The sequence below is a fragment of the Erinaceus europaeus genome, chromosome 10 (assembly GCF_950295315.1).
Source record: "Erinaceus europaeus chromosome 10, mEriEur2.1, whole genome shotgun sequence".
Lineage (NCBI taxonomy): Eukaryota > Metazoa > Chordata > Mammalia > Eulipotyphla > Erinaceidae > Erinaceus > Erinaceus europaeus.
The window spans coordinates 100,866,810-100,881,005 of record NC_080171.1 but is presented as its reverse complement, the minus strand read 5'-3'; the positions used below and the strand labels follow the sequence as shown (position 1 = coordinate 100,881,005).

General features: G+C 44.8%; 2 protein-coding genes across 15 annotated transcripts in view; both read right to left on the bottom strand.

Moving 5' to 3' along the window:
* The window catches only part of GLE1 (GLE1 RNA export mediator), a 57,521-nt gene extending 56,966 nt beyond the window's left edge, over nucleotides 1-555 (bottom strand). For both annotated transcript variants that reach the window (XM_007527061.3, XM_060200281.1), the window contains exon 1: nucleotides 357-555. In XM_007527061.3, the coding sequence (XP_007527123.1) occupies nucleotides 357-455 (99 nt within the window). In that variant the 5' untranslated portion in view covers nucleotides 456-555. The remainder of the gene's footprint in view (nucleotides 1-356) is intronic.
* Nucleotides 556-5,718: 5,163 nt separating this feature from the next.
* The window catches only part of ODF2 (outer dense fiber of sperm tails 2), a 67,992-nt gene continuing 59,514 nt past the window's right edge, over nucleotides 5,719-14,196 (bottom strand). For all 13 annotated transcript variants that reach the window (XM_060200271.1, XM_060200276.1, XM_060200278.1 and 10 more), the window contains 3 exons: nucleotides 10,617-10,779; nucleotides 9,060-9,185; nucleotides 5,719-6,593 (listed from right to left, as the gene is read on the bottom strand). In XM_060200271.1, coding sequence (XP_060056254.1) covers nucleotides 6,405-6,593; nucleotides 9,060-9,185; nucleotides 10,617-10,779 — 478 coding nt within the window. In that variant the 3' untranslated portion in view covers nucleotides 5,719-6,404. The remainder of the gene's footprint in view (nucleotides 6,594-9,059; nucleotides 9,186-10,616; nucleotides 10,780-14,196) is intronic.

Genomic DNA, 14,196 nt, shown 5'->3' with positions numbered 1-14,196 from the left:
AATGTGGTCTTCTCGGTGCCGCACTAGTTTTGGTTTTGTTAACTGTTCAGCTAAATCTGGATCTTCTAGCACAAAACATGAGAAGCGCAGAAGAGCAAGTGATCCTGAGAGGCCAGGATCGTTTTGACAGCACAGGCGGAGGCGCCTAACTCCAGCTGGGGGCAGCAGGGAAGCCTTCAGAGCACTTGCGAAGTAAGGAGAGGGCATGCGACACCTAAATAGACCGGAGAGAAAAGCCCTAGACCAGATGGTACCCACACAGGAATGCGGGAAGGGGGTAATTCCCGGAGCAGGATGTGCCCGGGGTTTAGGGAACAACAAGTCCGGTCCTACGCCCTCTCCGAAACACTACTCACCTCGCCACCCAGCAACCAGTCGCGGTGGTAACACAGACGACCTTTTTCAGAGCTGCGCAGCGCCTCCAAAGTGTCCCAGCAACGACCCTCGGATGGCATTGCCTGCCCAGCTGTAGCTAGGTTGTAACTACCCAGAGAGGCCTCTTGTGACCAAACAAGTACTCGAATCAGCCGCGGGGAAACGAGCACTTACTTCCGCTTCCGGGGCGAACAGGGAGCTGTACGACGCAGCCCCGCCCCCGACGGCTGCGTGGCTCCGCCCCCGGCGCTATGCCAGTGCCAGTGCGCCTGCAGTTCCCTGCTTTTCCAGGGATCTTCTCTCACCTGCTGCTAGTAACAGTGCTGGGGTTACTGAAAGCAGAAGCCTACAGGCTGCAGATAACAGTACACATATTGATGAGGATGTGGAGTAATTGCAACCCTTATGACTGGTGAAAATCTAAATCAGCGCAGCCTGTAATAGATCTGCCATTGACCCGGCATCCAAGAGAAACAAGTATACCACAAAACGCGTAGAGGGTGAGAAAATAGCTTAATAACTTTACAGCACAGGATGGATGTGCATGCCTGGGGTCCCAGGTTTAATACTGGGAGCCACTATAAGAAAGCTGAGTAGTGCTTTCTTTTCGCTTATAAAATAGGTATTTGAAATTAGCATTTTGCAGTCTGGGAGTGGTACAATAGCTAGAGCACCAGATTTGGAAACACGAGGTTCCGTGTTCAAACCACAGCATCACATATGCCAAAGTGATGCTCTAGGGTATATATTACACACACATACGTTACAGGCAGTGAGTGAATGAACAGACCACAGAGGGGAAGTTTCCATCAGTGTGGTGTGCGCCAGGCTAAACTTTAGCTGAGCATATGGCAATATGGCAAAGCAGCACAATATCCGAGTGAGCTATTGAGCCAGCTCAGTAAGTTTTTAATAGTAATTATCATTTGTTCAGTCACGGGGTGGTACAATGAATAGTTTTGGACTGGTGGACATGAGGTGCTTGGGTAACAGCAGCAACGAAAGTACTAATACATATCAACATTAATGAACCCTGAATATGTGTTTAAAAAGTCATTTAGGGGCCGGTGGTGGCGCACCTGGTTGAACACACATGTTAAAATGCACAAGGACCCAGGTTCTCCAGAGTCTCTAGTCCCCACCTGCAGGGGGAAAGCTTTGCAGGTGGTGAAGCAGTGTTGCAGGTGTCTCTGTTTCTCTTCCGCTCTATCCCCTGCTTCCCTCATTTTCTGGCTGTCTCTATCCAATAAATAAAGGTAATAAAATTTTTTTAAAAAAAGACATTCACAAAAAATTACATAGTGTATGATTTCATTTATGTGAAATGTCCAGAATGACATATTTTATTAGTGGTTTCCAGAGGCTGGAAGGAGGAGAGTAAGGTATGGCTACTAATAGGAAGGGGTTTAATTTTAGAGTGATGAGATAATTGTTCAATTATTAGATAGTGGTGATGGTTGCACACTCTTGTGAATATACTAAAAACTACCTAATTATGTTAGAGGGTGAGTTTGATGGTATGTGATTTACATTTCAGTAAAACTAAGAGCTAGCTTTTAAAAAAGTGAAAGGCGGGAGTCGGGCAGTAGCGCAGCAGGTTAAGCGCAGGTGGTGCAAAGCACAAGAACCAGCATAAGGATCCTGGTTCGAGCCCCCGGTTCCCCACCTGCAGGGGAGTCGCTTCACAAGCGGTGAAGCAGGGCTGTAGGTGTCTATCTTTCTCTCCCCCTCCTCTCTCTCTCCATTTTCTCCCTGTCCTATCCAACAACGACAACGACAATAACATCAATAATAACTACAATAATACAAGGGTAACAAAAGGAAAATTTTTTTTTTTTTAAATGAGGGGAAGAGAACTAGAACATCACTCTGGCATATGTGATAGGATTCTCACCTAATCCAGTGCACCAGCTCCTGGGCCACCCTGCATCAGCTTTAACTGGGAGCCTTCAGTATTCATCCCAGCTCATAGGACGTCAGTTGAGATGGGAAGGATTCTCATGGAAGTTTAAAGCAATAATAAAAGTTGGGCCGGGGGTGGTGGTGGTGCACCTGGTTATGTGCATACATTACAGTGCGAAAGAACCCATGTTCAAATCCCTGGTCCCCACCTGCAGGGAAAAACTTCACAAGTGGTGAAGTAGGGCTGCGGTTATCGTGTCTCTTTCCCTCCTCCTCCCCTCTCAATTTCTTTTGTTTCTATCCAATAAAAAAATCTAAATAATAATAAAAGGTAAGAAGATCCCAAGGCCTGGGAGATAACTCAGTGAATGAAGCACTGGGCTCTTAAGCATGAAGCCCTAAGTTCAATTCCCAGTATCGCACGTGCCAGGATGATGCTCTGGTTCTCTCATTGTAAGAAAAAATTAACTTGGGTGGGAGGTGGCACTATAATAGTTATGCAAAGACTTTCCTGGGGTCTTGGTGGTAGTGCACCTGGTTGAGTGCACATGTTACAATGCGCAAGGACCCAGGTTCAAGCCCTCAGTCCCCACCTGCAGGAGAAAGCTTCTCGAGTGATGAAGCAATGTCGCAGGTGTCTTTCTCCCTCTCTATATCCCCCTTCCCCTCGATTTCTGGCCCTATCAAATAAAGACAACAACAAAAAGACTTTCCTGCCTGAAAGTCTGAGTATAATAATTATTTAACTTTTGTTTTTAAACATTTTTACAAATTTCTAGTAACTTTTCAGAGTAAAACAGTCTACAAAGGGAAACAGTAGCAGGGGAAACAGTTTAACTGTAGAGCACTGGACTTGAATGTTTCTAGTTTAATCCCTGATGCCAAGTGTACTAGAGTGCTTTTCTGATTTCTCTCTCTACCCCGTTAATAAAATGAGAATGAGAGAAAGGAGACTTATTGGGAGTTTCAGTAATGGATTTGAAGGAAGATGTTTCCCACACCAGTGTTATAAATGGCAGTGGTGTTGGCATGTGGAGCATACCTATCACTATGATGACCCAGGTTCAAGTGCAGGGCCACCACATAAAAGTGAATGCAGGTGGGGAAGCTTCACAAGCAGTGGAGTGCTGCTTTTTTTTTTTTTTTCTATCTAGAGGGAAGGAGAAAAAAAATGGCGACAGGGAGTCGTGGAGTCATGGCCCAGTGATAATTCTAGTGGCAAAATAAAGTTTATAAAGCTATACACAGTTTGTGTACCAACTGTCCTTTCATAGATCTTTTATACTTTTTCTCCCCCCTCAGGGTTACCGATGGGGTTTGGTGCCTGCACCACAAATCCACTGCTCCTGGAAGACATCTTTTTTTCGTTGTTGTTGTTGCTGGATAGGACAGAGAGAAACTGAGAGGAGGGAAAGACAGAAGGGGGGAGAAAGACAAACACCTGCAGACCTGCTACACAGCTCATGAAGTGACCCCCCTGCAGGTGGGGAGCTGGGGGCTCAAACCAGGATCCTTGCTCCGTCTTTGTGCTTCACATTATGTGAGCTTTAACCGGTGTGCTACCACTGGCTCCCCTTTTATATATACATATAATTAAAAAAAATTTTCCCCACTTTTGTTGCCCTTTTTTTATTGTTGTAATTCTTATTGTTGTTATTGATGTCATTGTTGGACAGGACAGAGAGAAATTGAGAGAGAAGGGGAAGACAGAGGGGGAAGAGAGTCATCTGCAGACCTACTCCACTGCCTGTGAAGTGACTCCCCTGAAGTGACTCCTTACACCAGTCCTTGTGTTTCACTCCACATGCACTTTAACTCGCTGCGCTATTGCCTGAGCCCCTCTTTTTTTTTTCTTTAGTATTTTATTTAATTTTTGAGAGAGATGCACAGAAAGACACAGTGAGAAACACCAGAGCACTGCTCAGCTCTGGCTTATGGTGGTGCGGGGGATTGAATTTGGGACAGATCCTCAGGCATGAGAGTTTCTTTGCAGAACCATTATGCTATCTACCTCCACCCAAGCCCCTCTTCTATATATTTTAAGCTCAAGTCTATTTATGTTAATAAAGCAGGCTGGTTCTGTGGCAATTGATAGTATATCTTCAAAGACCTTAGAAGATTAAAAGTTGGAAACCACAAATGTCCCCAAAATTTGAGGAAAAGAAAGGAGTCTTCAGGTGGCGAAATAAGATGGAGTACCTGGCCATTGGGTATGGCATGGCTGGTCTCCTACCCCAACGTTTTCTTTTTAGATTAATGATGAAGTATGAGAGAAAGAGAGAGGGAGAGAGTAAGGGAGAGAGGAGAGACACATGCAGAACTGCTCCACAATTCAGGCTTCCCCCAGCAGGTGAGAACCAGGGACTTGAATGTCTTCTCTCACGTCATAAAATGTGCACTCTATAAGGTGAAGCATCATCTGGCCCCTCTGTCTTTCTTTTCCTTCCTTCCCTCCTTTCTCTCTTTCTTTACTTCTTTCCTTCATCATGCATTGCTTAGCTCTGGCTTATGGTAGTGCTGCATATTGAACCTGGAACCTATGGGGCCTCAGGCATAAAATCTTTTTGCATAACCACTATACTATCTCCCTAGCCTTTTTCTTTTGTATATAGGAAAGTAAGAGAATAAAAACAGCCAATTGACTGACACTTAAAACAAAACAAAAAACCCCAAACAATAGTGTACTGATAGGTGGTGCAGTGGATAAAGCACTGGACTGTCATATGTAAGGTGTGAGTTTGATCCCCGGCATCTCATGTAACAGAGTGATGTTCTAGTTCTTTCTTTCTCCTCCTCTTGGTCATAAATAAATATTCAAAACACAACAATGTACAGACACTCCATCTTGCTCCTAACAGTTAAAGAAGTCTGCCCTCAAACACTGAACAAAGCCTTGCAAAATGTTCCCTCCAAATCATCTCATGGGATTATAGTGGGAAAGTCCATAAAAGATAAAGAACTGACCTGGGCAACATGACAAATCTATAATGTCCCATGCACCAAGTACTTTAAACATGTTTACTGGTTTTACTCCCGTATTTCTTTCTTTTTTTTTTTTTTTTTGCCTCCAGGATTATTCCTGGGGCTTGATGCCTGCACTACAAATTCATTGCTCCTGGAGGGCCTATTTTGTTGCCCTTGTTATTTTTATTTGTTGCCATTGCTGTTGTTGTTGTTGGATAGGACAGAGAGGAATCAAGAGAGGAGGGAAGACAGAGGGGAGAGATAAGACAGACACCTTCAGACCTGCTTCACCGCTTGTGAAGCGACTCCCCTGCAGGTGGGGAGCTGGGGGCTCAAACCAGGATCATTACTCCAGTTGGTCCTTGGGCTTTCTGCCTTGTGTGCTTAACCCACTGTGCTACCGCCCAGCCCCCATTTCACTTTGTTTTTAGAAGGATGAAGGTAGGTAAATGGAATCATTCAATGGAGGCTTACATATCAATTATAAAATTTTTTTGTAAAACACTACAAAAATTTCAAGAATAAATGGTTTCCACAGATACAAATCTGGCAAAGACAAATAATGAGATGGGGGTTACATTATGCAATGGCCAATTAGTTCATGAGTGCTCCTTGCGTGTCTGTCGTGAAGTGCTTAGCGACAAGGGCCTCAAAGAAACTTTGACATAAGGGTTCCCACTGAGCTTGGGATAGAGTGTTTGCAGAAAACAACATGCCCGTGAAGAAAAGCACAAGTGAACATGCTCCTAGCACAGGAAGGTGGTGAAGACCTCTGACCAATAACTCCTGCTGGCTAGGACAGATAGAATCCTGAGGGAAACTCTTAGGAAAAATGGCTTGTAAGGGCACTGGAGAGAAAAGTAACAGCCCAAATATTCTCTCTAGAATGGAATCAGCACAGTCACAGTGACTTAAAATCTGGCACCCTAAGAATACACTTTGGGACTGTTGAAGGAATTAAAAATTTCCATCAGGTAGCTAGCTCAGAAAAAAGTATGAAGTGGTTCCTGCTTCATCTGCTGCTGCTTTAGGGACTTTTCTAGAACCAGCAGCTAAGGACAAATTCTGAAATGCTTGATCATTGCAAGAGAGAGGAAAGCAGCAGGCTTTCCAGGTACAACTTGGCAACTCCTCAGTCCCCATATCCTCCTGGGCTCCAGGCCTTAGGCTGGAGGAGAGCGGGAACGAATAGGAGAGCTGGTCAGATAGCTAGTGTAGGGTCCATCCCCAAACACATTGGCGTAAGAAGATTTGAGGAACTGGACGTAGTTCTGCATGCTTCGATTGGTGCTCTCGGATTGCTCCAGCCGGTCTTTCAGGTCCTGCAGTCGACTCTGGTAACGGCGGTCAGACTAAAGAAAAAAGGAGATGTCAGACAAGTCAGTTCCATAAAATCTTTGTTACTTGGGAGTCGGGCTGTAGCGCAGCGGGTTAAGCGCAGGTGGCGCAAAGCACAAGGACCGGCATAAGGATCCCGGTTCGAACCCCGGCTCCCCATCTGCAGGGGAGTCACTTCACAGGCGGTGAAGCAGGTCTGCAGGTGTCTATCTTTCTCTCCTCCTCTCTGTCTTCCCCTCCTCTCTCCATTTCTCTCTGTCCTATCTAACAATGACAACAACAATAATAACTACAACAATAAAACAACAAGGGCAACAAAAGGGAATAAATAAATAAAATAAATATTAAAAAAAAAATCTTTGTTACTGTCAGAAGTTGAGGGTATGGGGCAGGGGTAGCATGGGCAGCATGGGTAAGGGATACTGAAAATTTTTTTTTTAAATGCAGGGCCACTGCTCAGCTCTGGCTTAATAGTGGTGCAGTTAACTGAACCTACGACTTTGGAGACTAAATCCTGAAAGCCTTTTAGCATACCATTATGCTACTTCCCCCATCCTCATTTTTGTTATTTTAAGATACAGAGATAGACAGTGAAAAGAGACCACAGCACTGAAGCTTTCTTCAATATGCTGGGGGTTAGGCTCAAGCCTGGGTCATGTGCATGGCAAAGCCATACAAGATCTTTTTTTCTTTTTTTAATTATCTTTATTTATTGGATAGAGACAGCCAGAAATCGAGAAGGAAAGGGAGTGATAGAGAGGGAGTGAGACAGAGAGACACCTGTAACACTACTTCACTACTTGCAAAGTTTCCCCCTGTAGGTAGGAACTGGGGGCTCAAACCCGAGTCCTTGCACATTGTAACCTGTGCGTTCAACCAGGTGCGCAATCACCTGGCCCCTGCTGAACACTATCCAAATGAGCTAAATTTTGTCAGTCCTATGCTTAAGACTGTGGTAGAATTGCACAACTGTGTGATATACTAAAAATCACTCAAGGCTAGGGAGACAGCACAATGGGTATGTAAAAAGATTTTCATGCCTGAGGTTCTGAGGTTCCATTTTCAATGCCCAGTACCATCATAAACAAGAACTGAGCAGTACTCTAGTAAATAATTATAAGAAGAAATAAAATAAATAATAGGGCAAGTGAGACTTGAGGGATCAATCATATCCCACATGAGAGCAACAGAGACAGAACAATGGAACTTCATGGATGGCACAGTGATGCTCTAGTCTCTTTTTTCCCATACCAGGTTTTTTTTTTTTTTCAATTTTGATAGAGGGTTAAGAGACAGAGATTGAGACACCTGCAGCAGTGCTCCATCACTTGTGAAGCTCCACCCTGCAGTTGGGAACTGGAGACTTGAATGTAGGTCATTTTGAATGGTAAGGCGTGTGCTCTATCTGACGTGATACCACACAGCTCTGTTATGTCATATTTTTTCTCCTGTTGCCTTTTATATATATATATTTATTTATCCCCTTTTGTTGCCCTTTTCCTGTTGCCTTTTTTATTAATGAAAGAGAGAGGAAGAGGAGGAAGAGGAGAAAAGAGAGACACAGGGACCAAAGCGCTGGGGAGATAGCATAATAGTTATACAAATAGATCATATGTGAAACCCTGAAGGTTTCAAGTTCAATCCCCAGCACCAAAATAAGCCAGAGCTGAGCAGTGCTCTAGTAAAAAGCAAAAAATCAGAGCATCATTCTGGTACATATGCTGCAAGAGAGTGAACTTGGGACCTCATGCTTGAGAACCCATTGTTTTATCCACTATGCCATTATGTCATATTCTTTTTTAAAAATATTTTTATTTAAAAAATTTTTGTATTTATTTTCCCTTTTGTTGCCCTTGTTTTTTATTGTTGTTGTAATTATTATTGTTGTTACTGATGTTGTCATTGTTGGATAGGACAGAGAGAAATGGAGAGAGAAGGGGAAGACAGAGAGGGGGAGAGAAAGATAGACACCTGCAGACCTGCTTGACCACCTGTGAAGCGACTCCCCTGCAGGTGGGGAACTGGGGCTCAAATTGGGATCCTTAGGGCTGTCCTTGCACTTTGTGCCACCTGCAGACCTGCTTCACTACTTGTGAAGCGACTCGTCTGCACGTGGGGAGCCAGGGGCTCGAACCAGGATCCTTATGCTGATCCTTGCGTTTTGCACCATCTGTGCTTAACCTGCTATGTCAACCACCCAAAACTCCAAACCTGTCATATATTTTTTAAGAGATTTTATTTACTAATGTGAAACATAGGAGAGAGAAAGAACCTGCATCAACCTGTTATATGTGCTGCCGGGGATTGAACTCAGGACCTCATGCTTGAGAGTCCAATGCTTTACCCACTGTGCCACTTCCTGGACCACTGTCATATTCTTAAAAACAACAAAAACATCTTGTGCCACAGACCCTAAGAAAGCTAAAAATCTTTATCCACTCCCTTCTCTTGAATCCCTCCCTCCCTGTAGCTCAACTCACATCATCACGGCTTCTACGCAGCTGGTTGAGTTCAGTTTTGGTCCTGCTCAGCTGAGTCTCAAGGTCTAGGATTTTGTTCTGGGCTGCTCGCTCCTTGGAGACTGCATGCTCCTTGGTTTGTTCCACCTGTACACAAGACAAACAGGCAGGATAGGGACCAGGTGGTGAAGTGGTGGCGCACCTGGTTGAGCAAACATGTTACAAAGCGCAAGGACCCAGGTTCAAGTCCCTCTTCCCACCTGCAAGGGGAAAGCTTTGCAAGTGATGAAGCAGGGCTGCAGGTATCTCTCTAAGAAATAGGCAGGGTGGCTTATCAGACCTATGAATACCTGGCAAAAAGAAGACTGGACTGTTTTCATTATCTGGTCTGGTAGACTGCACTTGTATTTGGCCTTCGCTGAGTGTTGTGAAGCTTCAGGACAGAAGCTAACTATGGAGGTTACTTCCACAACTCACCTTTACCTGCCCTTTCACAAAGCCCCACTGAGTCATCACTACAATCTGGAAAACCTATGGCAGTCCCAGCTATGTTTAAACGTTTGTTTATTTATTTATTTATTTATTACTAGAGCACTGCTCAGCTCTGGTTTATGGTGGTGCGGGGGATTGAACTGGGGACTTTGTAGCCTCAGTCATGAAAGTCTCTTGGCATAACCATTATGCTATCTACCCCTGTTTAAACAATTTTGAACAGGGACCTGGGAAGTGGCGCTGTGAAATTATTAGTATGATATCCTGAATTCAATCTCCTGCATCCCATGTGCCACAATGATGCTCTGGTTCATGTTCTTGTGTTCTCTCTCTCCACCTCTCTATTTTGCTATTTCCTTCCCCCTGTTTTATTTGATAGGACAAGAGAGAAATTGAAAAGGAAGGAAGATAAGAGAGAAAGATGGGGGCCGGGCGGTAGCGCAGCAGGTTAAGCGCACATGGCGTGAAGTGCAGGGACCGGCCTAAGTAACCCAGTTCGAGCCCCCGGCTCCCCACCTGCATGGGAGTCACTTCACAAGTGGTGAAGCAGGTCTGCAGGTGTCTCTCTTTCTCTCCCCCTCTGTCTTCCCCTCCTCTCCATTACTATCTGTCCTATCCAGACATCAATAACAACAATAACCACAACAAAGATAAAACAACAAGGGCAAAAAAGGGGGTAAATAGCTTCCAGAAACAGTGGATTCGTGGTGCAGGCAAAGAGTCCCAGCAATAACCCTGGAGGCAAAAAAAAAAAGAGCGAGAGAAAGATAAATACCCACAGACCTGCTCAGCTCTCATGAAGTGCCTCCCACCCCCCCGCAGGCTGAGAGTGGGACCTCAAACCCGGTCCTTCTGCATGGTAACGTGTGCTCAACTGGGTGTGCCACCATCTAGCCCCTACACCTATTTTGTGTTAATAAAATACTTTTTAAATTGTGAACAACTTGCTGAGTCCTTTCCGATAATTGCTTATTTGACCCTTGCCACAAATCCCTAAAAGGCACAATTACTCAGCCCATTTTTTCAGGTCGGTAAACAGGAGATGTTAGGTTTGCTCAAAGTGATAGTAATGGTGTAGAGACTGACCTGCCTCCGAGCATCTTCAATAGCACTCTCCAGCTGTCTCGCCAGGGACCCACACTCCCGAGTTTTCTCTTCCAGCCGCAGCTGGGACTGGTGGATTGCCTCCTCCCTCTTGGCAATCACCTGTAGGAACTCGATATTCTGGGCACTGGTCGCTTCCAGTTTCCTAGGTGAAAACACTCAATCAGATATTGCCCATGCCCTAGCCTGTCCTGTTCCACCCCTTAAGGAGGTAGCCAGCCAGCCAGCAGCCCCTGTACTGGGGCTCTCATCACGCCAAGAGTCTCCAAGGAGCCACAGGAATAAATCAAAGCAGTCTGCTGAGCAGCAAGGCAAGAAGGAGCTGTACACCTGGAGTAGCTGGTTAGAGCTGTATGAAGACTGAGAGAAGCTGGTGTGACTAGTGAGGCCATGCTACATGTGTATCTTATCAAGGTGAGATGGCACCTTGTAGCTCAGAAAAGTGGGTGTCATTACTCTCCCCATTTTGCAGAGGAAGAAACTGAGCAGCAGATGAAGTCATTTGCCCAAGGTCAGTAAAATCCATGCTTTTATGTTTCAATTTCAGTTTGCTGATATGCCCTTCCTCGGCATAGAGACTTCAGCTGGGCCACTCCACTTTTTTCCTTTTCTTCCTTTCTCTCTCTGTTTTTTTTTAAACCAGGGCACTGCACAGCTCTGGCTTATGATAGTGTAGGGGATTGAACCTGGCACCTTGGAACTTCAGATATAGAAGTCTTTCGCAAAACCATTAACTATCTCTCCAGCCCATACCACCCAATTTAAGGAGCTCTGTGAATCCTGCTAAATCTAGCTGCCATTTTCATTCAAATCCTGCAGAGGTGGCACCCAGAAAGACACAGCCAAATTCAAGTCCCTACCTGTAAGCTGCCTTAGCCACCTGGGGCAGCCACAGCTTCCTAGGGTCTCAAGCTTTTGCTCTCAACTCAAGCTCTGACTACCATTTTTTACATTCTTAATTGTATTTTTCATTGTCACCAGAGTTATCACTGAGGCTCAGTACCTGCACTACAAATCCACTGCTCCCAGCAGCTATTTTTGTCTCTATTTTTATTAGATAGGACAAATAGGAATTGAGAGGGGTGGGGGAAATAGAGAGGGGAAGGAAAGATACCTGCAAACTTGCTCCACTGCTTGTGAAGTGTCCCCCCCCCCCCAGCAGGTGGGGAGTGGGGGCTTAGACCCAGGTCCTTATGCATGGTAATGTGTGCATTTAGCCAGTATGTGACTCTGGGAAAGTCACTTAAACTTTTCCATGAATTCAGTTTCCCTATTTAAGATTGAGATCCAGGAAGGTGGCACAGTGGAAGAGTATATGCATGTCATCCTTCTGTGTTTGGTCCCTGGCAACACACTCAAAAAAGAGAGGGGAGGGAGGATCCAGGTGATGGCTCATGCAATAGAGCACACAAGTATCTTACAAGGACCTGGGCTTGAGTCTGGTCACATGAGAGCACCTGCAGGAGCTCAGTATGGCTGATGGTGGGGCTGGGGATTGAACCTGGGACTTCAAGAGTCTCAGGCATGAAAGTCTTTTTGCATGACCATTATGTTCTCATCCTCTAGCAAAAAAAAAAAAAAAAAAAAAAAAAAAAGAAGGTAGCTGCAAGCAGTGGAGTCATGCAGGCATCAAGCTCCAGTGATAACCCTGGTAGCAAAGAAAAAGAGATGAAGGGCTTGGTGGTGGTGCACCTGGTTGAGCGCACATGTTACAATGTGCAAAGACCTGGGGTCAAGCACCCGGTCCCCACCTGCAGAGGAAAGCTTCACAAGTGGTTTTATAGGCGTCTCCCTACTGCCTCCTTCCCTCTCAATTTCTGGCTGTATCTATCCAATAAGTAAATATAATTACATATTTTTTTTATTGGATAGAGACAGAGAAATTGAGAGAGGAAGAGGAGATACAGAGGGAGAAAAACACCTACAGTCCTGCTTCACCACTTGTGAATATTTCTCCTGCAGGTTGGGACCAGGGGCTTGAACCTGGGTCCTTGTGCACTATAGTGTGTGCACACTTAACCAGGTACATCACCACCTGGTCCCACAAAAAAAAATTTTAAGGGAAAATTTAGAGGGGGGTGGATTGAGCAAGGGGGCAGGGGAAGATAGCATAATGGTTATGCAAAGAGACTTCTATCCCTGAGGCTCTACAGTCCCAGGTTCAATCCTATTCACCATCATAAGCCAGAGCTGAGTAATACTCTGCTAAAAATAAATACATAATCAATCAATCAAACAAACAAGGGGTTATGGAGAGAGTTCAACAGTTAAAAGAGTGAAAGACTTGTATACCTGAAGCTCTGGGTTCAGCCTTCCATACTTCATATGCTAAACACCTCTTGATCTCTCTGTCTCTCAGTGAAATCTTTTTTTTTTCCCCCACTAGGGTTATTACTGGGACATGGTGCCTGCATGATTCCATAGCTCCTAGCACCCCTTTCTTTGATAGAGAGTGAGAGAAAGAGCTAGAGACGGAGATCAAGAGGGAGAGAGGACAATGGGGAGAGATATCTGCTCCACCACTTGTGACGCTTCCCTCCTATAGGTGGGGTTCATGAACTAAATCTTAAAAAAAAAAGTTTTCATTTAAAAAAAAGACGAGCGGGTGGTGCACCTGGTTAAGCACACACATTACAGTGCACCAGGATACAGGTTCAAGCCCCTGGTCCCCGCACGCAGGCGGGAAGCTTCAAGTGTCTCTCTGTTTCTCTCCCTTTCTACCCCTTCCCTCTCAATTTCTCTGTCTCTATCCAATAAAATAAATAAATAAATATTATAAATAAATAAATAAATAAAAGACAAAACGGAGTTGGGCGGTGGCAAAGCGGATTAAACGCATGTGGTGCAAAGCTCAAGGACTGGCGTAAGGATCCCAGTTTGAGCCCCCGGCTCCCCACCTGCAGGGGGGTCGCTTCACAGGTGGTGAAGCAGGTCTGCAGGTGTCTATCTTTCTCTCCCCCTCTGTCTTCCCCTCCTTTTGCCATTTCTCTCTGTCCTATCCAACAACGATGACATCAATAACAACAACAACTACAACAACAATAAAAAAACAAGGGCAACAAAAGGGAAAATAAATAAAATAAATATAAAAAGAAGACAAAACATTATAAATAGATGAGTAATACTTTGGTTTTTCATTTTAAAAATCTGTATCGAGCACAAGGACCGACATAAAGATCCCAGTTCGAGCCTCCAGCTCCCCACCTGCGGGGGGGTTGCTTCACAGGTGGTGAGGCAGGTCTGCAGTTGTCTACAACGATGACATCAATAACAACAATAATAACTACAACAACATTAAAAAAAACACCAAAGGCAACAAAAGGGAAAATAAAATATTTAAAAAATTAAAAAAAGAAAAAAATGTGTATTCAAAGGCAGGGGTGGATACTAGCATAATGGTTATGCAAAGACTCTTATGCCTGAGGCTCTGAGGTTCCAGGTTCAATTCCCTGCACCACCATTAGCAAGATTTCAAGAGTGCTTTGGTAAAAATAATAGGGGGTCGAGCGGTAGCGAAGTGGGTTAAGCGCATGTGGCGTGAAGCACAAGGACGAGCATAAGG